Source organism: Solea solea, chromosome 8, assembly GCF_958295425.1.
Source record: "Solea solea chromosome 8, fSolSol10.1, whole genome shotgun sequence".
NCBI lineage: Eukaryota > Metazoa > Chordata > Actinopteri > Pleuronectiformes > Soleidae > Solea > Solea solea.
Window position 1 is genome coordinate 10,970,001 of NC_081141.1, and position 25,299 is coordinate 10,995,299.

At 40.7% G+C, this 25,299-nt stretch overlaps 2 protein-coding genes across 3 annotated transcripts in view; both read left to right on the top strand.

Moving 5' to 3' along the window:
* Positions 1–14,371, top strand: part of notch1b (notch receptor 1b) — a 44,785-nt gene extending 30,414 nt beyond the window's left edge. Inside the window, exons 20-34 of one of the 2 annotated variants that reach the window (XM_058636435.1) lie at positions 79–232; positions 335–519; positions 1,314–1,446; positions 2,581–2,838; positions 3,220–3,332; positions 3,616–4,187; positions 4,960–5,394; positions 5,508–5,656; positions 6,838–7,051; positions 7,389–7,479; positions 7,692–7,857; positions 9,040–9,338; positions 9,977–10,124; positions 10,233–10,330; positions 11,521–14,371. In XM_058636435.1, the coding sequence (XP_058492418.1) occupies positions 79–232; positions 335–519; positions 1,314–1,446; positions 2,581–2,838; positions 3,220–3,332; positions 3,616–4,187; positions 4,960–5,394; positions 5,508–5,656; positions 6,838–7,051; positions 7,389–7,479; positions 7,692–7,857; positions 9,040–9,338; positions 9,977–10,124; positions 10,233–10,330; positions 11,521–12,894 (4,389 nt within the window). In that variant the 3' untranslated portion in view covers positions 12,895–14,371. The remainder of the gene's footprint in view (positions 1–78; positions 233–334; positions 520–1,313; positions 1,447–2,580; positions 2,839–3,219; positions 3,333–3,615; positions 4,188–4,959; positions 5,395–5,507; positions 5,657–6,837; positions 7,052–7,388; positions 7,480–7,691; positions 7,858–9,039; positions 9,339–9,976; positions 10,125–10,232; positions 10,331–11,520) is intronic. The other variant, XM_058636436.1, reaches the window with a different exon arrangement.
* Positions 14,372–15,019: 648 nt separating this feature from the next.
* Positions 15,020–21,861, top strand: ubac1 (UBA domain containing 1). Its single transcript, XM_058636470.1, has 10 exons — positions 15,020–15,468; positions 16,529–16,649; positions 16,745–16,818; positions 16,950–17,057; positions 17,142–17,244; positions 17,516–17,624; positions 17,795–18,077; positions 18,377–18,463; positions 18,729–18,867; positions 19,535–21,861. Exons 1-10 carry the CDS (start codon positions 15,331–15,333, stop codon positions 19,648–19,650), a joined length of 1,278 nt encoding a protein of 425 aa, XP_058492453.1. The 5' UTR covers positions 15,020–15,330; the 3' UTR covers positions 19,651–21,861.
* Positions 21,862–25,299: the final 3,438 nt, after the last annotated feature.

Genomic DNA, 25,299 nt, shown 5'->3' on the forward strand with positions numbered 1-25,299 from the left:
AAAAAGTTAGGCACTGCAGATTTAAATGCACTTTTGTAACTTTTGTCTCTTAACACCCAAAATTTGCCCACCTTTCAGAATTTGGTCCGTTGGTGTGACTCGTCACCCTGTAAGAACGGGGGAACCTGCTGGCAGAGAGGCACCACCTATAGCTGCGAGTGTGAGACAGGCTGGACGGGCTTATACTGTGATGTCCCGCGTGTTTCCTGTGAGGTGGCAGCCAAACAGAGAGGTGAGATGGATGTTTTTTGTTTTTTTTTAAATCACATTATCATACACAATTTGTGAAAGCAGCACCATTAACAGTAACTTCTGCCTGATTCCCTCTATGTAGGAGTCGATGTTGCCCACCTGTGTCGGAACTCCGGTCAGTGTCTGGACGCAGGAAACGTTCACCACTGCTACTGCCAGGTCGGATACACTGGAAGCTACTGTGAGGAGCAGGTGGATGAATGCACCCCCAACCCTTGTCAGAATGGAGCCACCTGCACCGACTTCTTAGGTGGATATACGTGCAAGGTAATAAAGGAAACATGAACCCGAAAATGGCCCAAATGTAACAAATAGCATACAGTTGCTGTAGAAATGAACCACACAATACAATCACACAGAGAATTCAAACCTTTCACAGTATGTTTGACCTTGATTTGAATTCAGAAGGAAGTTGTAGGATGGACTGATGCACAAGAACTTGCTTGAATGGATGCATCAGTCTTAGGGGACTGACAGTAAATCAAGATGAAACGTTTCCTCTATCCTGCATAGGGCTGAACAGTTAATGGGAATTTTATCGAAATCGCAATTGTGTGTTAAAATATCATTTTAGATGAATGATTTTCTTTTTCTACAGACTGAAGAAGACATCGTTGTTGTTTCCCACATTCATTTAAAATTGTTCAGCCCAAATCCTGCAACATGTTATCATATCAGGAGGTGGAACTTTACATATCTACCCTCTAGTGGACTCCTAACCCTTTTCTTAAAAAGAAATATTACAGGTTTTAAATAAACATTACTGTGTTTTGACATTTTCTGGTAAAAACTCTGATTTGATCTTGAATTAACTGAACAGCAGGAGTCCTTTCAGCTCAGACAACTCTGCAGTTTTAATGAAGTTTATAAATAGAAGCTTGTTTATGTTAATCTCCCTTGGAATAAAGAATCTGCTGGCCTTGGCAGAATGGAGACAGAGAAAAGAGCCAGGTAAACAAAACTCACTTTGTTTCATGTCATTGATTAAACTTTCCTTGTCTCCTCTCCCTCTCTCCTCCTCTTTCTCTTCCTTCTTCTCTCTCGTTCCCTCCGTCTCTCAGTGCATGCCAGGCTACATTGGGACCAACTGCTCCGAAGAGATCAATGAGTGCTTCTCCCAGCCGTGCCAGAATGGGGGCACCTGCATTGACCTGATCAATACCTACAAATGCTCTTGTCCCCGTGGAACCCAAGGTCAGCAGACCCCACGCACGCACACCCTCCTCTGCACCGCCCGGCCCGTCCACCCTTTCCTCCTTCATCTCCACGCTTCATTAATTAGGGCTTAGCAGCACCCAGAGCATGTCTGAAAACTCCTCCTCCCATCTTATCTCCATCCCTTCCTCTGATTGTCAAATACACCATTGATTTTTCTCTCGCACATCACAACACAACACATCTGGGTGAATCCTAAGAAATGTTAGCGTGCTTCTTTAGGTAAATATTAAAATATTACTTTAAAATATTGACATTAAAATTTAAAAGATAATCCACAATAATTGCCTGTGCGCCAGACTGGCGACCTGTTCAGGGTGTGACCCGCGACCCTCATGTGGAGGATGAAGTGGTAGACAATGAATAAATGAAAAAAAAATGGACAAACAAGTATGAGTGTATGAATTTTAGAAACAAAAATACTTGGTAACACATATTCACCATTAATTATCTGCATACCAACATGCATATAAGTAGCATACTAGCCCTTTATTAGTAAATATTAAGCACGTATTAACGCCTTATTTAGGCGAAATTTAAATTCATGTCGTAATAGAGGTATAATAAGGTGATGTAGAATAAGGTGTTCATACGGGCTTAATAATTAGTAATAAAGGGCTAGTATGCTACTTATATATGTTTGTAAGCACGTAGTTATTGGTGAATATGTGTTCCCGAATATACTATACTATACCGAAAGTACTTAAACTTTTACAATATGAGGTTGTTGAATGTCTATCTGGAGAAAATGTAGTCTTACGTGAAGCTGAAACGGAGAAAACCTTTTGACTTACACTTGTCAAAATGAGGTTCAAACTGATTCCACAGTGTTAAGGTGATGACACCCTCCATGTTTATATTGAACCCCTTTAAATATTGCGTTTGTTATGTTATTCCCTTGTCCACTGGGATATATTTTTGCAGGAAAATTGCAGATAAAGAAGCATAAAGAAATTCTGTATTCAAAACAAAAAAGGGAATAGTGTTCACCTGGTATCTCGTGTGTTTTCCAGGAAGGGGGTTTTATTATGACAGATAAAAGCACCTCTTTAACATCATCACAAATAAGATCCCCGACTAAATGTAAAAACTCATCTTCCTCCGTCTCCTCAGGAGTGCACTGTGAAATCAACTTTGACGACTGCAATCCGTCCACCGACCCCGTCACCAAAGAGCCCAAGTGCTTCAACAAAGGCAAGTGTGTGGATGGCGTGGGAGGATACCACTGCATCTGCCCCGCGGGATACGTGGGGGAGCGCTGTGAGGGAGACGTCAACGAGTGTCTGTCCAACCCATGTGACCCGCGCGGCACGCTCGGCTGCATCCAGCTCACCAACAACTACCGCTGCGAGTGTCGCACTGGATACACAGGTAAACTGCCCGAGGACATCAGCTCTACTGTCTTCTGTTCAAAGACATGGTTCATTTCTACTTTTATAGGCAAAACTAGACATTTTTACTTTTGCTGACGGATTCCTTAGGTTTGTTCTGATTTTGTTGTTTGTTTTTTTTCAGAATAAAGTTAAACTTTCATTAGAAGCTATTTAAAACCCCTTAAAATCATTTCTTGTGATCTTTTGTTACTCATGAGCAAGATTGTACAGTAATTACACTATTCTTTATAATATTGGCTTTGCAGCATACCTGCATTGATTGCTGTGTTATGTTAAAAAGACATTGTGGCATACAATTCATTGCAGATTCTTTATTATCATATTAATGTAAATCTTCCTTATGTGTGAACCCCTTCAGGTCAACGTTGTGACATGGTGTTCGATGGCTGTAAGGGCAAGCCTTGTCGTAATGGAGGGACCTGCGCTGTAGCCAGTAACACGCCGCATGGCTTCATCTGCAAATGTCCTCCTGTAAGCACACACACACACACACACACACACACATATTCCCTAGCCCCTTACCCTCAATTTACTCAAGTGGCTCCAAGTACTTACGGCAACTAGGGACTCTATACATTTGAACATGTACAATGTACATACATGTAAACTTTAGTAGGAAATGGGAATATGTAGCCTGGCTGGATTTCCCACTGAGCCTCATGTAAAATTGCCACTTTTCAATTTAAGAGGATATTGAAAGTGTTATAATCCTCACTTTAATGTGTGTTGCATGTTGTCTCTTCTCTTCTGAAAGGGCTTCACTGGCTCCACATGTGAGTATGATGCGCACACCTGCGGCAGCCTTCACTGTCGCAACGGTGGCACCTGCATCTCCGGCCTCAAGAGTCCCAAGTGTCTGTGCTCCCCGTCGTTCACTGGGCCAGAGTGCCAGTATCCCACTGACAGCCCCTGTAATTCGAACCCCTGCTACAATGGCGGCACGTGTGAGTACACCACTGAGGCGCCGTTCTACCACTGCGTCTGCCCCACAAACTTCAACGGCCTGCGCTGCCACATCCTGGATTACAACTTCCAGGGAGGGTTCGGCCACGACATCACACCGCCGTCGGAAGTCGAGGTGGCCTGCGAGATCCCGCAGTGCAAGGAGCACAAGCACAACAGTTTCTGCGACGTGCTCTGCAACAACCACGCGTGCGGCTGGGACAACGGCGACTGTTCGCTCAACTTCAACGATCCATGGAAGAACTGCTCTGCCTCGCTGCAGTGCTGGCGCTACTTCAACAATGGAAAGTGTGACTCGCAGTGTGATAACGCTGGATGCCTCTATGATGGGTTTGACTGTCAGAATCTGGAAGGGAAATGCAAGTAAGTAGTTTAACGAACGTGTTGAAGGCAGTTATATTTCTTAAAAAATGTAGATATTGATTTTGATATTGATAATATACACTGCTGGTTAAAAGCACTAAAAACAATGCTTCCCAAAAGTGTGGACCAAGACCTACTGGTGGGCATTGGTGGTATTGCAGGTGGGCCTCTGACTGGGGTGTAAATATTCTCAAATTTTCCAAATCCTTTGAAAGATGTATTTTTTTATTTGGAGGAACAAAATGTTAATTCAAAATATGTGTTTATAAAATGTCATGTCTCACTTTGTAATTTACATTTTACTTATCATAGGGCTTCAAGGTTATGGTCATAGTTGTGTTCACAATTATTTTGATCAGTATTGAGACATGAATATTTATATATAATATATAATTATATATATAATATTACGATGGAGAATTAGTCATTTTTAGTGAAAAAAATTCACATACTTCGAGAATAAAGTCTTAATTTACAAGATTAAAGTCGTAATATTCTAACCTGTTGTTTTAGAAGAGGAGAACAATTTATTTTTTTAATATATATACTATATTATCTCTTTTTAAACAATGTCTAATATTATCTGGTTGAGGGCCTCACCCTGTGGCTAGTAATTCTATTTTTTTTTTTTATTTGTTGGACATCTAAATTGTTTTTATCTTATTCAAATAAGACCCATCTCATTTTTTTTGCTTAAACTTCAAATTGTGTTTTCAAATTTTTTCAATATTATATATTACAACAGCCCTAAACTATCCTTATTTCTCTCCAGTCCTCTGTATGACCAGTACTGCAAGGATCACTATGCCGACGGCCACTGTGACCAGGGCTGCAACAACGCCGAGTGTGAGTGGGACGGCTTGGACTGTGCCAACAACATGCCGGAGAAGCTGGCCATGGGCCAGCTGGTGCTGGTGGTCCACATCACGCCCGAGCAGCTTCTCAGTAACTCCTCCACCTTTCTGCGAGAACTGAGCCGCGTCCTTCACACCAATGTGATATTCAGGAAAAACAGCAAAGGCGAGGTGATGGTGTATCCGTACTATGGCAACGAACACGAGCTGAAGAAGTACAACGTCAAGCGCTCAGTTGCCGCGTGGTCAGAGGTTCCCGGTCAGGTGTTGAACGTGGTGAAGAGGAGCCTCTTGGATGTGTCAGGAGAGAACGCAAGGATGAAGAGGGAGCTGGACCATTTACAGATAAAAGGGTGAGTATTTGGACTCAAAAAGTTTTGCTCTTCTCTTTAGTCTCTTGACTTTACATACTTTATATACGACAGCCTTTTTATGACGTCCTCACTGTCCTATTGCCCCACTTCAGGTCAGTTGTCCACTTGGAGGTGGACAATCGTCAGTGCTTCCAGCAGTCCACCGAGTGTTTCCAGAGCACTAACGATGCTGCAGCCTACCTCGGGGCTTTGGCCTCAAGCGGCAAACTGGACGTCCCGTATACCATCAAAGCTGTTTTTAGTAAGTTTGCATTATAAAAGCTATTGTTTTTTTTTTATTGTATAAGTTCAAAATGTATTTCTGGAAGTCATTCTGAAAGTGAGTGCTCACCGTTACACTGTTACACACTGTTTGTGTTGTTGGGTTCTTCTTTTGGTGTTTGTTAAGGCCAAGTGGATCAGACACGTGCTCTTTAATGCCCGCAATCACACCGAAAAGTATCTACCGCGCCCTCTGGTTGGGTCCTAACCTTGCTGCGCTTTGATTGTGTATTTGTTATGCAGCAGTGAACAAATGCAATTGTGAATCTCATGGCCTAAACAATCAATCCTTCGCTCGTCGTGTAAATCCACTGGCTTCAGGCTCCAAAATGGTTAATTGCTGCAAATCAACTTGTCCAATCCCCTACTCACACAATATAACGCACTGTCTCTGTCTCCGCCTCTCTCTTTCTTTCTCAGACATGTACACGTTTACATCCATGGATAACACACACACACACGCACACACACATGCACGTGCACGCTCACACACTTCATCCCACAATGTGAGGGGCTGCTGCAACCTTCACCTCGCTGAATGTAATACCAGGACTTAATGCATCTCTGAGGGTTTAGGTTGGGGGAGTTTATCATTTCAAAATCGTTAGTGGAAAAAAAAGAGAAGGGGAAAAATTGATCGGGAGTGTGCTAGAAGTTGGGAGTCTTTGTTATCTTGAAAATCCTAATAAATCCTTCGTCTTTACAGCTTAAAGCGCGTGCAGTAATTTGAAGTTCATTAATCCCCATCCTTTTTTTTTCTCTTAAAGAAGAAATGGTAAAGTTGTCTCCTGGTACCCTGGGCTGAAAAGGGAGAGAGGAGGTGGTGGTATTCTTTTTCCCCCCTTTTCTTTTTGTAATCACGCCCCATCCCTGTTTTTTTTTCCTTTTTTTCCTTTTTGAAAAGTGGTTAGCAATTCTGATTATCACTGAATAGGTAGTAGAAGCTAGCTTTACCAACAGTGAGGGGGGATTGCCTGTCACTTTCTGGGGCTCGCTGCTGGTTGTGGTGTGATTACGGAGAACTGCGAGGCAAAGGAGAGTCAGACTATCATAGCCCCGGCACTCAGGCGAATCCGGGGCAACCTGGTCTGTTCTCCGACGGTCCCCGTCTTTTCCCCTCGCCCTCCCCCGTCGTGACCATGTTTTCCCTTTTCCTACCAGGTGATGTCGACCAGAAGCTTTCACCAAACCTCTACCCAATCTACTTGGTCCTGGCCGGTGTAGGGATACTGGCCTTCCTTGGAGTGGGGATGGTAGCTGCCCGAAAGCGGCGCCATGAACATGGGCGCCTCTGGCTCCCCGAAGGCTTCAAGACCACAGAGACAAGCAAGAAGAAGAGACGTGAGCCTGTCGGAGAGGATTCAGTGGGATTAAAGTAAGTTTGTATTCATCTAATGGTGGCACTCTGTGTCGTCAGGCACCTGTTTCTTTGCAGGTCAGATGAAGGGCTACTACTTCTGAGGAGCATTTTGGGTCTAAGTGGCGATCAGTCAAATTTGGAAAAAGGAGGCTTTTACGTGGATCATTAATGATAATGATATCGGAGGTTTACGTGCTCATTAATTGACTCGTTGGGGCAAAGGGGTGGGGTATATGGATTTAACCAATGTTTTTGTTTTTCGACGTCGCCGCACCATTTATTGTGAGTAGCTCAGACGAGATGAAGGCAGTGGAGTACGAGAATTTTCACCAGGTTTTCTGCTTCATCTCAGGCCGTTGAAAAACACCTCGGACATCTCACTCATGGATGACGCCCAGAACGAATGGGGCGAAGACGAGCCTTCAGATGTAAAACGCTTCAGGGTAAGGAAAAAAAAAATCTGCAATATTCTTTTATAAACAAATTTTAATTAAGTTCAAATTTAAATTTAGTAAAAAAAAATTAAAATATTTCATTTGGAATTTTCAGTTTTTTTTTTTTTTTTTTTGAATCAGCCATTAACAGTATTTTATTGTAACACAGCCTCTCCGGCTCTGTTTTCAAACTGTCTTACCTCTTCCTGTCCCTGCTTCAGCAGTTTGACGAGCAGGCTATTTCGGAGGCGGACGACCAGACCGACCACCGCCAGTGGACACAACAGCACCTGGATGCTGCTGACCTGCGTATCCCCTCCATCGCTCCCACACCCCCTCAGGGCGAGATTGAGAATGACTGCATGGATGTCAATGTCCGTGGACCAGGTGGGTTCGACGCACTAACCTATTAATATTTATTTAATTAAACAAAAAATAAGTTAATGAGATTTTTTTCCAAGATTATACAAATAATGAAATATAATTTAAATTGCACGAGAAACGTGTATGGAATGAATGTGAAATAAAATGTGACATTTTCAAGATGATAAAAAAAAGTATATTAAAATGAAGAATGTTTAATTTTATGATTTTTTAATTTTAAATTTTTTTCATTGCTTTGTGAAGCACTGGATTAATTAAATGTAATTAATCTTCAGAGAAATTAATTTGTAAATATAACAATTGAAAAAGAAAAGTCACTCGTTAGTAGAACATCTTGGAAATGGTTGCGTGTGTGTGTGTGTGTGTGTGTATAAAGATTCACTGTCTTTCTGAGGGAGCATTGCACATTTCTTGTGTGTTCAAGTGTGAGTTAAATCGTGCATGTAGGAGTTGCTAAAGCCCCATGTCCTCAGGGTAAAGGATCTTCTTCAAAGCAGCCAACTGGAAGCCAGGTGCCTGAGGGAAAACACTGATTCCTGATCAGATTAATCATTTGACCAGTAATAGGCCTCTGTTTTTTCTTCTGCACATTACAAAACCCAATGATGGCATCAAATGCAAAAACCCAATTTTGTAAGAAAGTGGCAAATTCCCTGAACAAAAGCTATGAAAAATCAAAGTAACAGAGTTAAGAACTTGATAGCACAGTTTTTTCCTCCGCCGGGATCGATGGAGTTGAATCGACCAAATCTGTGAGATCTTGGGCTTGCCATCCTTTTGAAGAGGAGAAAACCAATTCAATGCGACTGACAGTGCTGCCTCTCACAGTTAGATATTAATGTTTGGGTTTTGCAGCAGCGTAGCTTTAACAAGCCCTGGCCTCTATCCCCCAGCTTCACTTTCCCTCTGAAGCTTCTCCTCACCGAGGCCTTGATCAGAATCCGTTATCGGAAAGACAGAGCTGTGATTATTCAACCCAAGGAAAGGTGTCAAATCCTCATTCGATTTGTTTGTTGCTTTGTTTTGATCTGTGCGGAGCTTTGAAGTGCAGGCTGTCTTGTTTTGGAGCAGTTTACTGGGTCTGAGCTGACCATGCAGTCCAGAACGACATGGGCAGGACATCACTGCACTTGCACGCCTTCTTTCCTAAACTCCTTTCCTCCTCCTTCTCTCCTCTCTGTGCAGATGGGTTTACTCCCCTGATGATTGCCTCCTGCAGCGGGGGCGGTTTGGAAACGGGCAACAGTGAAGAAGAGGACGATGCTTCTGCCAACGTGATCAATGACTTCATCTACCAGGGAGCCAACCTGCACAATCAGACCGACCGTACGGGCGAAACCGCTCTCCACCTGGCTGCTCGCTACGCTCGCTCTGATGCTGCAAAGCGCCTCCTGGAGGCCAGTGCTGATGCCAACGTCCAGGACAACATGGGCAGGACACCACTGCACGCCGCTGTGGCCGCTGATGCCCAGGGAGTGTTCCAGGTGAGTTCTCACATGTCAGATTGATTTCCTTAGTAATTCCTAGGTAACATTTTCAATTTGCATATTTTTACTGAAATTAAGAAATAATTAGAAAATTTATCTGTCAATTACTGTCTTTCGTCATGCAAAAATGCCAAAATACACATCTTCTGTGATGTCTTGTTCTATATTTTCTATGCACTATGTCTCAAGATTATTTGTCTCGTGTTTATTATCATGAACTTTAAAATAATGACATCCTCAAATGTATTTTTTTATCCAGTTTGATTTACTCTCATAGAGGAGCAAAGAAATAAATAATGTTGATATATAATAACCTTAAATCAAAAAACAGTCAAACCAATGAATCGATTATCACATTAGTTGGCACCTACAGTAATTAAGTTGTTGTTTACTGATTATTAAATTGTTGGAGCCATATTTAATTGTATAAGTCAGAGGACTTTTGTAGCTGTGATAGTTTTTTGTGTATTTTTTGACATTTATTCATCCATCATCAGACGTGAAACCCAAAAAACATCTCATCAAATAATCGTGAAATGCTCATGTATTTACAAGTCAAATATTATTGTGTCAAACTTTTTTCATGATTGCATTCTTTGAAGCACAAAATGAAATAAGACTTGGTATTTCTGCAGATTCTGATAAGGAACCGGGCCACAGATTTGGATGCCCGCATGCACGATGGCACCACACCTTTGATCTTGGCAGCCAGGCTGGCAGTGGAGGGCATGGTGGAGGAGCTTATCAACTGTCATGCTGACGTCAATGCAATCGACGATTTTGGTAAATGTTCTGCCACTCAAGAACCTGAGAATCCTTACAGCTTTAAAAAATGCATCAGACAGACATCGTCAGGTAGATTAACTCTTTTTTTTTTGTTCGTCCTCTCAGGTAAATCAGCTCTACATTGGGCTGCAGCAGTTAATAATGTAGAGGCTGCAATTGTGCTTCTGAAGAATGGAGCCAACAAGGACATGCAAAACAACAAGGTAAGAAAAACAGTCTTTGTACTGCTAAAGTTGGAAGGGGCAACTTTTCATTTAAACTTGAAATTATGATTTCAGAGTGTCGCACATACGGTATAGTTCCAGAACATACCAGATACTCTGACTCCCTCACTCACTTTCTGCCCTTCTTTTTCCCTCATCACTCGGTCTCTCAACTGTCCTCCTTTTCTGATAACATTGGGATGTTGTTATAAGTTCAAATATATCAGTTGAAGGGATGCAAAACATGTACATTTGGCATCTTTGTCTGCTTTTCGTTACAGATTTCAGAAAACTTTATCTATCCCACAATGGGGAATTCAGGTTTAACAGTTCAGTCATACAATCAAAATACAGCAGTAAATAAATAAATGACTAAATTCATAACCATTACAATATGACAACATTATAACAATATGGTCACAAGGAAACAAGCAACTACCCTTGACACGGGTCATTTAACAGCTTGATTTGAGAAGGAATTAAAGAATTTAAGTAAGTGTTTGTTTTCCTCAGGTGTACATGATATCGTTGACCTCAGGGCGTCAAAGCAAATTAACTGGAAAAAACATGGTCAGGTTGACTAATGATACTTGTCCAGAGTGAACTCAAGTCCTGTAACTGGACTCCCGTAATCTTAGAGCAGACCTTGACGCTCCTGACTCTCCTTGTCTTTCACATAAAGCCCATTTAACCAACAGATAAAAGAAATAGTTAAAAGACCATCAATAAACGCTACAGTAATGTTTAGCAAGAGAGAGAAAATTACATGATGCCTTGGAAATGCAAATTCCAAGATTTCTGGCTTGCCAATAAAATGACAAAGACTGGTTTGCCCGAGATCCTAAGGACAATCACTTGTCCAAATGCAGAGTGTGCAGCAAACCAATAAAAGTGGATGCCATGGGCGAAGTGTCTCTTACGTGTTGTCCTCCCATCTTTAGCTGTGTCAGCACATTAGTTCCTTGAATTTGAAGGAACTAATGAACTTTAAAAGTCCTTGAATTTGATGTCAACCAAGGTGTGGGGACCCTGTTTTTAAACAAAGGGGATGTCTCACGCTAGCCTTACCTTACTTTTGACCAAAAGTTGTCTGTCACCAGTTTAAATAAATAGGAAACATATTTCAGAAAGAGTCTTTCCTGTTCTTCTGGCAATCTGTTAATATGTTGTCTCCCTCTTCACTGCCTCAGGAGGAAACACCTCTGTTCTTGGCTGCCAGAGAAGGAAGCTACGAGACTGCCAAGGTCTTACTGGACCACTTTGCCAACAGAGAAATAACCGACCATATGGACCGACTTCCCAGAGACATCGCACAGGAGAGAATGCACCATGACATTGTGCGACTGATGGACGAGTACAACCTGGTGCGAAGTCCTCCCATGCATGGAGGGTCTCTGAGCACCACATTGTCACCGACTCTTTGCTCGCCAAACGGTTACCTGGGCAGCTTGAAGCAGCCCCAGCCTCAAGGACAGGGCAAAAAGGCACGTAAGCCCAGCACCAAGGGCATCGGCTGTAAAGACGGCAAAGACATGAAGGTGAAGAAGAAGAACTCACAGGACGGGAAGCCCGGGAACCTCCTGGACAGCTCAGCTGTTCTCTCACCCGTTGACTCGCTGGAGTCTCCACACGGCTACGTGTCTGATGTGGCCTCTCCGCCCATGATGACCTCACCTTTCCAGCAGTCGCCATCTGTATCCCTGAACCATCTGCAGGGAATGTCTGACCCACATCTGCCTATAAATCACATGGTGATGCCAAACAAGCAGGAACTGGCTCGCATGCAGTTTGACCCGCTGCCTCCTCGTCTCACTCATCTGCCCGTGTCTGGCTCCGGTGGTCAGGGCACCATGAATGGCCAGTGCGACTGGCTGTCCAGGATGCATGGCCAGTTCAATCCCATGAGAGGAGGTCCTGGTGGTCATGGAGGTCTGCATCAGGGAGGTCAGCACAGTATGATGACCTCCCTCCACAACAGCCTTCCTACGACCAGCCTGTCTCAAATGATGACCTACCAGGGGATCCAGAGCACCAGGATGGGCCCACAGCCCCACATAATGCAGCAACAGGCTCAGCAGATGCAGCAGATGCAGAACCTCCAGCAGCTTCAACAACAACAACAGCAGCAGCAGCAGCAGCAGCAGCAGCAGCAGAGCATCCAGCTGCAGCATCAAACCTCAAACAACACCAACAGTCAGAACTTCATCAGCAGTGAGCTGAGTTCTCCGGAGCTCCAGCAGGGCACTGGCAGCTCCAGCATGCCCATCCACACCATTCTACCACAGGAAACCCAGATTATACCCTCCCCCATCAACCAGCCAATGGCCAGCACCCAGTTCCTCACCCCACCCTCCCAGCACAGTTATTCAAGCCCCATGGACAATACCCCAAACCATCAGGTCCAGGTGCCGGATCACCCTTTTCTGACCCCGTCCCCCGGCTCCCCTGATCAGTGGTCCAGTTCGTCTCCTCATTCCAACCTGTCTGACTGGTCTGAGGGCATCTCAAGTCCACCGACAAGCATGCAGTCTCAGATTGGACATATACCTGAACAGTTCAAATAAAGTGCGTGTATGTTTTTGCCCAGATGAGCTGCTCTCTCTCTTTTTTCTTTTTTTTTTTAATGAAAATACAAAGGCACTCTAAAAAAAGAGACTAAAAGGGCACCTCTGTAAACAAGATTTAGGACTTTTTTTTATACTGTATGCTTTTACACTAACAGCAACACCTGTTTTTCATCCATTCTTTTTATTTATTAATGTCTTATTTATATACATTGCCTACTTACAGAAATCTTCGGGGATCCATGGTGTGGGGTTTTAGCAGAACAGAGACAGTCTTTTAGAGACACTCTTTTTCTTTTAGTGCTTTTCTCTGCAGTGAGGTCACAGCATACACACTGGGTATTTATTTCCTTGAGGACTTTTAGTCTTTGCCTTTTTTGTATAATTTCTCAACCTTTGTTTATATCATTTTATTATGGTTTTGTATAATCTTGTTAATAAAGAAAATTGCAATTAAGGGGCATTTTATAGAGCACATTTTATGTTTCAGTGTTAATGTTTAATTTGTCGTTTATGTGCGGGAAATATTGCAGTCAGCGGCGACAGTGAGAACATACTGTATGTCCTGTATTTCATGCACAAGTCCTTTTCCCCTTTTAAAAAAAAAAAAAAAATATTCTGTTATTCTTAGTTACACTCTAGAGTTGTGTTCATTTCTACATCATCTAGATTGATCGCATTCGTATGTAGAGATGTGTTGCACATGCGATATGGTGTACAGTGTACAGCCATCTTGGAGATTGGCGGTTAAGAGACAGGCTTGAGTATCTGCTAGTCCTGTGGTGTTGGAGAACTGGCCCGGTGGCCACAGCGTATGTTGTTATGGTATGTTTCCAGAGGGAAAAGGAAAACAAATTTCCCCTGTCCCTCCTATTAGTTTGAGCCTATGGCTGTGTTCATCCTTTTGTAAATAAGTTCCCTTGTAAGCAAGATTTTGTTTAAGAAATCTGATGTCTTAAGCATGTCATTTTGATAGGCCACGCACCAGTCAACCACCTCTAAAATGTCAAACAGAACAGAATATATAAATCTATATTTTGTATTTAACTTTCCCTTATGGATAAATAAATTTGAACTATATACAAATAGATACAATATATTGTTAGACAATGTTTTTCTCAGAAAAATATAAAACAATAAATATTGAGGTTTTATAAACTGATATTTAAGTGCTGTTCTGTAACACATAAAGAAGTCCTCCATTTGTGTATGTCATGATGATGTGTTTTTGTTACACTTTGATGATATGAAAAAGAAGTTCTCAGCTGTGACATTGTCAATGCCTTTATTAAAAAAAAAGCTCCCTGGTATAGTTTGCAAATTGTCATAATACAAACATAAGGTTGTTGTGAAAATGCAATATGTTTTCTTCCTCTCAAAGTTATGATTTTTGAAGAAATGTATTATACCTTTTTATTTTGTATCTGTAAAGATGTTCCTTGTTATAATAAAGGGCACTTGTGTGTCTTAAATGTAATTGCTGTATTTTCTTTACATTATGATACAAGATCAGTACAGTACAGTATTATCCTCTGGATTAACTGTAGAAAGCTGAAGAAAGCAAAAACAAAATAAATATCCACTACAGTATGTTAGATTAAATGTGACCCTTTCCTCAACGTATAATAGCAACTAATTTAATAAATTGCTGAAGTACATTATTTTATTTGGCTCGTCTCCACAGGTTCTGCTGTAGGTCTCCAACTAATGGTTATTTTTGTTAGTGGTGCTAAATTATTAGTTTTGTGTGATTTTTAATATGGCAAAAAATATTTATCTGTGTTTCCCAAACCTTGAAACCAGAAGATATTCACATTTAAGAAGCTAGAAAATTTGATTTTGTTTGTTTGCAGAAAACACTGACTGATTGATGTAGAGATAGATAGATAGATAGATAGATAGGCAGGCAGGTCGGCAGGCAGGCAGGTAGGCAGTATTTGTAAACCAACTATTTAACAATATAATATGTTTATTTAAACATTTGGACAGTTTTTGTTTATATTTATGAGATAATCACTGATTAAACACGGCATTTAAAACTGTAGTTTTCCTGTTTATTCAGCGTTCGTGTCATTTCCTTAAAAACTACGACTCCCATGGTGCACCGGTGGCAGCAAGTTGAAGTTCAAAGTTCAGACATTACAGTGAAAATAGGGTCCTCGCAGACTGGCATCCTGTGTGCTAACAGGGAAAGGTAAACAACCCGTCGGGCACTGGACACGTTGACTAGTCGTTACCGCCCCGAAAACCGACAGAGGAAACCGAACATGTCCCACAGTTAATCGGCGGCCGCTCTGGCTTTTTGTTGTCGGTGGATTTACAGAAGGACGGCTAGCTGGGTGCTAACGTTAGCACGCTAGCTTGCCAGGAGCATAGAGACTGCTACTAGCTAGCTAACGTCTCTGCAAGGGTACTCTCTGAAGAAGGGCTGCAGCTATGTTCGTCCAGGAAGAGAAGATATTCGCCGGCAAGGTGTTGAAAATACACATCTGCACCATGGATGGCACGGAGTGGCTGGAAGAGGTGACGGAAGACACCACTGTTGAGAAAGTAAAGGAGAAGTGCTTGAAACATGTAGGTGGTGTGTCTTGTTTGTGTCTCCTGTGTTGCTCTTTTCGTCCTGTCATCCCTGTGCCCGGGGTGCAGTCCACCATACCCTTTGTAGTGTAAACTATCAGTGTCAGTGTCACTGCGTTTGTATTTATAGTAACCGGGTAGACTGTGCTATATATAATTTAGCAGGTTGGCTGCCCCTCCAGCTAACAGTCCCCTTTTCTGTTCTCACTGAGCCATGCTACTTTTCAGCCTGTCTATTATTACACAGCTCATCTCTCTTTTCCTTCTATGGCCCTAAAAGCATAAAAGTCCCAACTCTGCTCTAATGTTTGTTTCTCATGAAACATGCTAGGTCAGAAATATATTTTGTGTGATATCAATTTTTTGAGCATTCATAAGAGGGTGACATTTTAAAATGCACATTTGTTTTAAGGCTTTTATTTTAAAACAAGTTTTTGGTTATTGTGTTGATTTGTATTGTATTCCGCTTTTTGAAACAATTATAGTCAGCTAGAGAAAATGTAATTTCTCTGTAACTCAGATCAAATTTGCAAATGGTTTGTGTGTCTCTCTGTTTAATAGTTCATTTTAGAGCTGTCAATTAAGTAAAGTGTTAAGTATAATTGATCATAATAGTTTTCAGAACCCCAAATATGAGAATTTCGAATAATTGTAAACTACTAACAATTAAAGGCCTCTCTCTTTGTTTTTGGAAGTCCTTTTTAATTTAGTTATTCAATAGATCAGATATCAGTTTAAAACAATTTTCTTTGTCTTAATGTTTATTTATTTTTAAAATTTAAGAGCATCATCGACCATCAACATTGTTGCCAAATCTTCTGTTTATCAGCAATTTAAATGAGTTGATTTGTGTGACGGATAATCAATTCAAAAATAAAAACTGAATAGTCATATGGTGATAAATGATGATTTGTCTTTTGGGTATTTATTGTTATAACATGTGTAACATTATGGTTCTTTAATATGAGAATGTATTGCTTGTATATTTTTATATTCCAATAATCAAAAACGATTGTTTCTTGTTTCAAATGTAGTCTATATTGTTCTTGTTTTGCAGTACGTATATGGAAGTGTAGAAGACCCCAAAACACTCACCCACCATAAACTTATACACGCTGCTACAGAGAGAGTTCTCACCGACACTAAAACAGTCGCTGATGAAAACCTCAAAGATAAAGGTATGCATTCCACTCATTGAAAAGTTTTTGGCATAATGACCAACAAATGTGCACTATTTTCCTTGTCCTTAACATTTTGAATACATATATTTCAGACGTTTTGCTGCTTATAAAGAAAAGACCACCACCTACCCCTCCAAAGATGGCAGACATTAGTACAGAAGAAAAGGTATGCTTGTTCAACTCTTTGTAAAAGCATGAACATGTTTCCTCATGCTGATTCCAAACTCTGGAATATGTGTGTTTGTGTTTTACCTGCTTTCTACTTACTTTTGTTCTTGTTAATGGGGATTTTCACAGAAGAAACAAGATAACAAAGCTCCAGACAAAGATGCGATCCTAAAAGCCACCACCAGCCTGTCCACACGCCACACTGACCGCACTGTTACCCAGCACAACATTAGAGATGTGAGGATTTAATTGTCATAAATACATGTAGATAATACGAAGTGTAGTTGAATTGGTTATGAGTTTGTGTTTGTATTGTTCCAGTTTCAAACAGAGCTCAGAAAAATCCTGGTTTCTCTCATTGAAGTTGCCCAGAAGCTTCTTGCCTTGAACCCTGATGCTGTTGAACTCTTCAAAAAAGCCAATGGTGTGTTTTATTAATAATACCATTGTGAGCAAAGTTAGGATGATAGAATATGTTGCACCAGACACTGACACGTTACAGTAAGTAATGTAAAAAGATGGTGTTTCCTGACCTAGGGGTGAGACTCAACAGACAATGTTCTCTCTATTTAGCTTTTATTGTTTGTGATTGTAGTGAATATGATTGATTTGTTTACTGAAATGTTGTTGTGAGAACAGTTCACACAATGCTCCGTCTTGGCTGTAGTCCTCAGATCTTTTATTGTTTCTTGTAGCAATGTTGGATGAAGATGAAGAGGATCGGGTGGATGAAACGGCACTTCAGCAGCTCACTGAGATGGGTTTCCCAGAGAGCAGGGCCATCAAAGCTCTCAGACTGAATCAGTAAGTCTGTATTTGTTGTCTAAACACTGAAAATGAACTGTTTTTACAAGAATTGCAGGTCTGATGGACATGAACACCACATTTTTGTAACTTTTCTCTGTTACAATGGACTATTCTTCCTCAGCCTGTGTAGCCTGGTCAGATACATTTTTCTGTCATCCTTTCTGCAGCATGTCAGTGACCCAGGCCATGGAGTGGCTGATTGAACATGTAGATGACCCCACTGTAGACACGCCACTACCAGGCCAGGACTCTTCTGGGGCAGCAGGAGCCACAGCAGCTGCTCCGCCAGGCCCTTCTACCTCTGCCTCAGCGTCAGCCTCAGCCCCGAGTCCTAATCTTCTCCGCAGCCTCTCCAGCCAGTCGAGCACCGATGAAAGCAGCAGACACGATGAGCTCACTGAGATCTTCAAGAGGATCCGCAGGAAACGGGAGTTCAGACCAGACTCAAGAGTGGGTTGTTTTCATTCTTAAGCTTCAACTATGAATCTTAGGAATAATTTGAGGCCACAGTTGGATTTGTTGTACCTTGTCTATGTCTATTTAGAAGTACATCTCCTGCCTTAGTGGTTATAAAGTTAATATGCTGTATAGCTTTGATTGTGTTCACGGTTTATTCATAATCGTAGGGCTTAGCATAGTTTGCCTGGGAGCAGTATGGGAGCAAATGCAAAAAGGTGATTAAACACCTGTCTTTATACAAAACACCACCATTGTTGTTAATTTAATTTCCCCCACAACACTTGTTACAGGCTGTCATTGCATTGATGGAGATGGGCTTTGATGAAAAGGAGGTGACTGATGCTCTGAGAGTCAATAATAACCAACAGGATGCTGCGGTATGTTCACACAGTTTTACAACAGATTTGCTATTTGTCTTGCTGCTCTATACATAAGTAAGTGAGCATATAGTTCAAAGCCTGATGATGTACGTTTGGGCTATATTACTTATTGATTTCACTTTTGCTTTGATTTCACATATCTTGTTTCACACTTTGCTTCCACATGACAAGCCTTTACCTATTTTAAGACCAGTAATCCAAGCCTGACCTGTGCAAAGATGATGTATTTTCAACAACAGACGGGTGTTTTTCTCTCTTGCAGTGTGAGTGGCTCCTGGGAGATAGAAAGCCGTCTCCTGAAGATCTAGACAAAGGCATTGACACCAACAGCCCGCTGTTCCAAGCCATTCTGGAGAATCCAGTGGTCCAGTTGGGTCTAACCAATCCCAAGACTCTGCTAGGTACAGAAAGCTAAAATCCAGCACCTACATCTTGGTAAAAAGCTAGCAATAACAAGGCGACACATACAACTGATACATCCCACACCCTCCCTTAACATATGGACACACACGCTAGAAGCTTTAAGTAAACAAATATTGTGTTATGTTATAACATGTTAATTAGTTTTTTGGTAGCAGTTTTTGTCATATCCTAACGTGCTAAAATATCTTAAGGGCCAGGTCATACTCTCTGCATTCCGTGTCCATTGAGAGCTGCTTCGTATTTTTGCATGAGCATACATGCCCACTGCTCTGTGGCCATTTCTCTGCAAGAGTGCCCTCTTTTGTACGTCCTTGTATTCTCCAAGAACTGAGTTGCACATGTTTGTGTACCAGCAAACTGCCTTGTATTACCTCAAGCAAGTTTCCACAGCTGGACTGGAAAGTGTTGTGCTACAGGAAGCGGGGGCATACAGGCCACATGGACTCAAACCTGAAGTGTGTTTGAGTTCGTCCAGGTAGGGTCTGCACAGACCAATGCAGAAATGGGCATCACACGGATCTCATCAAATATGTGGAAACAGAAAGTATGGCCTGGGCCGTACAGTATATGAAAGAGTAGGTTTTTAAATATCCATTTACAGGCTATTAATTAACCCAATTCTTCCAAATGTGTGTGTTTGTTTAGCTTTTGAAGACATGCTGGAGAATCCTCTCAACAGCGCCCAGTGGATGAACGACCCCGAGACCGGCCCAGTCATGCTCCAAATATCCAGAATCTTCCAGACCCTCAATCGCACATAGAGCCTTCTGGTGACCCCTGTGTGTGACTGCGGCAGCAGTGTGTGTGTGTGTGTGTGTGTGTGTTTGCGTTTGCGTGTGTGCGTGAGAGTGGGTATTTGTTTGTATCTCGGTAGAGACACAAGTATTGTTTTTGCCTTGTAAAGACAAAGCTGGAGGAGACAAAGTAGGAAAAAAGTGATCTATATATATGTGTATATATATACACACAAACAAACTATTTATAACAGTACAATAAAAACAGTTATACAAAACAAAGTTAACATATGTTGTTTTTACATTTGAATGAGATCAATTTATAATTATGACAGACATGATTTATTTTATATAATTTCTCCCATGTACAAATTACATCAATTTTAATCAATTTAATGTTTACAGTTGAAAGAAAACTGTTTTATATGTTTTGTAATATTTAAATATCAATCACAGTTTTGTCCCTTGTGTTGAAATTGTTACATGTCATCATTGGTGAATGTGTGAACAAGACTTCTGTCACTGTCATGTTATGTTGTCCCCTCCTCCCTTAGTGTCTTGTTCTCATCAATATAACTGCTTACAATGTGGAGGCTGATGGTCAGAGTTGAGTGTTTGCTCAGCTCGTTGGACACGTTACTTCTTGCCATTAATGCCTGCGAGGTCACTGTAAGTCAACCGTGTGAACCGCTGAGAACATTTGAATATTTATTTTACCTTCTTGCCTTTTTTTTAAAGGAAAGCTGTATACTAAACTGTTTGCATCTTAGCGATTTTACAAGAAAAACGATAAATTAGGCTTGAGTGTGTATTGTCAATGTGCTCTTGAATGTCATATTATCATATTGCGTTAATTAAGCACCTGTTGACGTCTGTGAATATCACTCACTGCAGCACTGAGGAGTTACAAGAAGAGTCTTTGTGTTTCGTCTCAAAGGACTGTCGTGGGATGTTTAACAGAGCTAAGCCAAATCAGAAGAGTGTTTGGCCTTTTAAGTCTTTATTCTGAATTATGAAGATGCATGCTCAATCTGGCGTTTCAAGCATCTTTGTACACGCAACTAATGTTGGTCTTTAAGTTTACTTTTTTCTTTTGAGAGCAATGATCATGTATGCTGTCAAACCAAACTATCACTATACAGCCTGCCTTGGCAGTAAATGTATTCATTAAAAAAAAATATCCTGTATTTCTGTGCAATAGCAAGGACTTGTAATGAAATGTATTTGATTAGAGATGTTTGAACTGCAATGGATAGTGTGGTATTCTATATTAGCCTTTGCATTTATTTACATGGTGTCATTTACATGCAAGTACTTAAAATTTTCAGCTCTGCTAAGGCGAACTTTGCATCTCCTAGCTGTACCGGCAGTTCAAAACAAAATATTGAGGATGATGTGTTTTGCCAAGGTTTTGGGTGTTTTTATTCAATATTTAAAATGTGGTTTTGATGTGACTTTTCTGCTCAGGGAGGCTGAGATTGTTTTTCTAAAAACCTGTCGTCATGGCAAACCTCTGCTCACCCCCCTTGTAGTTTGACGTTTGAAAAATGGCTTTAACTGATCAGTAGAACTTTGCTTAAATGAGGAGCACCAAAAACACATGGTTTTGTAAATGCAATATTTGAAAATATTTAAATGTTTTTAGGGAGAGATGTTTGTCTGAATTGTGTATAATTACATTATTTATATCAGAGCAAAACTAATTCTTTGTCTTTTCTTTTTTATTTATAACATTTTTAGCAGACCTCAAAGCTAATCTATAAATGTGAGTACGTTAAATGATTCAAATGTTGTTTTTACAAACCATTATAAAAATGTGCTTATGATCGGGTAGGCCACAGTATGATTTCATGGTGTAAAACATGTTTAAGTCTCTGGAAGCCTGTCTGCACACCGTCTGCACTGTAAAAGGAGTTGTCCCATCACTTCCATGTGAGCCATTGGTTTGCATGCAAATATCCTATAATATCTGGAGTCAAACATTTGGCAATGTTTGCAGAAAAAATGCTCAATTCTATCAAAATGGTCAGTGGGAAGAGGAAAGGACTTAATGGACTTTATTGCTATGGGACAGTGGAAAAATGTTGGGGTCACAAAGCTCTAATCACTCAGCTTTCATGCAGCACTGTCCCAGATCAACAACCTATGCAATATACTCTCTCGGTCTGTTTGTTCAAACAGCCTGATGGCAACTGGCATCTAAAACACTATTGCATTAAAGTTACTTTTGTGGCTGTATTTTTTGGATTCTGTCATTTTTAAGTGGCCAACAGGTCAATTGAGGCCAGCAAATTGGATATAGGTGTAGCAAAAGAATCAAGAGCTTGATCAGGTACAAAATCTGCCAATCATAAACTCAAGACTGACATGATGACATTATAATGCTTGTAATGCTCTTTCCCTTTCAATGAATGAATCTTTATTTATCAGGGACACTGCAGTGAGACGTAGTGGACATAACATGCATCTGATGTACTGCACATAGAGTATATACCAATTTGTTAGTTTGCTAACTCCTGTCCCTGGCTGGGCTTTTCAGAAATAAAGAGTATCGCACATACAGTAAAAATTACAATAATATAAGACCATATAAACACCAATATATAAAAACGTTTCTCATCCACCTAATACAGTGTAAAAATGCACACACACACACACTGAGACTACCTATTAAAAGTGGGTACAATTTTGTTTGGCTCCTGGTGAGTCTGCTGCTGACCTGTGTTTGGATGAAACCAGTGGCTCTGGTGCTAAGTTACTGACACATTTGAAAATTCATTTTACAAAGCAGAGATCAATGAAGCTTTCAAAACTCAGTAGTTTATATTTTTTGCAGTATATGATAATGATGCCAGAGAATTGGCTTTTTATCTAGAATGTTTTATTGTGGAAGGAGCAGCTTGTGCAATATGGGATGTGGAAGAAGATCATGGTGTGTATGTATAGTAGCAGGGCTGTCTGCGTGGTATGTAGTGTCTGATTAATTTCAAGCAGAATTTGAGATTGATTTCTTTTTTTATAGTTTTTGAAACTTTCTTTATATGGTGACTAAATTTGAGTTGAGGATCTGGTATAATTCCCAGCTATTTGAATTCTGTCACTGTATGATGTCTTGATTATGTATGTTAATTATAAGTGTTGCTGGCTAGATTTTTTTTAATTTAATGGAGACTGTCTTTTTAAGGTTCAGCGGTAGATGATTTTGAATGAGCCACTTTTGGACATGAACCATACACGTAGACAGGACGGCAGCAGCCTGCGCTGGTGTCTTGGCAGCTGTGTATATGCCTGCGTCAACTGCATAAAGTTGACATGTTGTGGCTGGGCAGTTTAACGGCAGGTCATTAATGAAAAGGCGAATAGGAAAGGACCAAGAATAGACCCCTTGTGGAATGCCCATATTGTTATTTAAAAATAGGGATGTGTCCTGGCCAACTTTGACACACTGTTCTCTGTTCTGGAGACAAGATGTGAAATGGAAGTGAATGTTGAGTATTTATATTCCACAAAGAGACTTATAATGCTGCTGCTTCTGCTTCTTCCTCTGAGAACTGTAAGGCTGCCCTCCACAGGAGAAATGTTTCTGTTACTATAAATTCTTACATATAGACCAGATGCAAAAGGAAACTATAAAATTGCCTTAATGGCAAGGAGATGATTCTTCCCAATATTTAAATTTGATTCTATGGAAAAACATGAAAGCCTGTTTTAATAAACAACTGTTGTCATTCTTGTTTGAATTCACCACATGGATATCTTCTTCTTTTGGGTCCTATCTTACGTATGGGTCGCCACAGCATCTGCTTATAGAACATGTTTAATTGTCCTGGACTTCCAGGGACGATCTGGGTGTTTTTCAAATATTATAATTTCAGACAGCTGGATAATTCACAATGTCCCATTCTCAGTCTAGTTAGAGAACCTTGTCCCTTCTCTTCAGCTTCAGTGAAAGCCACTTATTTCTAACAGAAGGCTGCAGAGAGTGTTCAGACATCTTATTTCCTTCAACTCCTGAGTGTCCAAGGCACATAAATATTGTATTACAGCCCACTTTTTCTAACCCTGACTAGGTAACATCGGTGTATAAGTGAACAGTGATGAAGACGAAGTCCTTTCATCTGCCTTACATAAATCAAAAGCAATGTCACTCCTTCCTACCACTTCCTATTCATTTCCATGGGAGGTTTCTTTGCAATTCTCCTTCCTTCCTAATCGTTACTCGAAATGCCATAGCACAGCTTTCCTGATCTATCAGCATGTTTTGGTCTCTGATTTAATTTTTTGTTTTCTTTTTCCTCGAAAAGGCGCCTCGGGCTTTGCTGCTTTGATCTTCAAAGCAGACAATAAGTACGGATGCCAACTGCCATGAAAATATCGAAGAGGAAGAACGACGGGACACAAAACACACACACACACGATCAGCAAGATTCAACTTTGAAGAGAACTTTGAGAGAGATGAGATTAAGGAACGCTGGTGAGGATAAAAGAATGAGGATAAGAATGAAGGAGAACTTTGAACTGTGATCAAGAATTCTGAACTGTGGGGGGCATTGCACCTTTCTGTGTACAGCCTGCCAGAAATGGTTATTATTATTATTTGTATGAGAAGAAGAAGAATTAACTGTGTATAAACAGCCATTGTTTATGCTCAACACAAACCAACAGTTTAAATATTGTTAAAAGAGATGAGAAAATCAACAGTGATTCCGCCGAAAGGTCTTTCTCTAGAAGTCCTGGACTCTCCATGGACCCGAAAGAAAATTTATTTTAACAATTACCGGAGAGGAGATGAAGAGGAAACTAAGGACGAAAGTGAGTACAACTCCGAGACATGCGAATCTGACTCTTCAAAGAAATTTAAATCTCCGGTTAATTCCAAGTTTTTGGATACATCTAAGTCTTCAGTCGAATCTAAATATTCAAACAAGTCAGAGTCTTCAGATAATTCAAAGTCTTTAGATAAATCAAAATTTCCAGATAAATGTGAGGTTTTAGATAAATCCAAGTCTTCAGATGAACTTGATAGTCTACAGGAAGAACTACAAGCAGCAAGGAAAGCCAGTTCTGCTTTTAAAAAGGACTTGAAGATTATTAAAGAGGCTGAAGCTCAACAGGAAAAAGCCCTGGAATGGATGCGAAAAGAAAAGCACACTCTTGCAAAGGTTTTGAGGGAGGAGCAAGCTAAAAAGAGAACTCTTCGTGTTGGTAATGAGCTAATGAAGGCACAAATAGTTGCCCTTCAGAAGTCACAGAAAGAGCAGCAGCACAGATACGAAAAGCTCCAAAAGAAAATGACACTTATTCACCAGGAAGAACAAGCAGTGATCAAAAACCTGACAGATGAAGATCTTAAAAAGGATAATGAAATCCAGTCCTTACACCTCATTATGCAGAGTTTTAAAACGTTCATAGAGGCCAAGGACAGAACCATTTCATGGCTCCAGAAGATGAATTCTGAGGCTGCTGTGTCCCAGCAAAAACTCAACCCTCTGATTCATGAAAACCAACAACTGTTTTTTGAGAACCAGAGGCTCCGTGCTCATGGAGATGCTGTCTATCAGCAGCAAAAGTATGCAAATGAACACAACCTTTTGACCAAAAGAAACCTACAACTGGCATCCAAGATCAAGAGGTTGGAAGGTGACCTCGAATATGCCTTAAATGAGAGAAAACAGG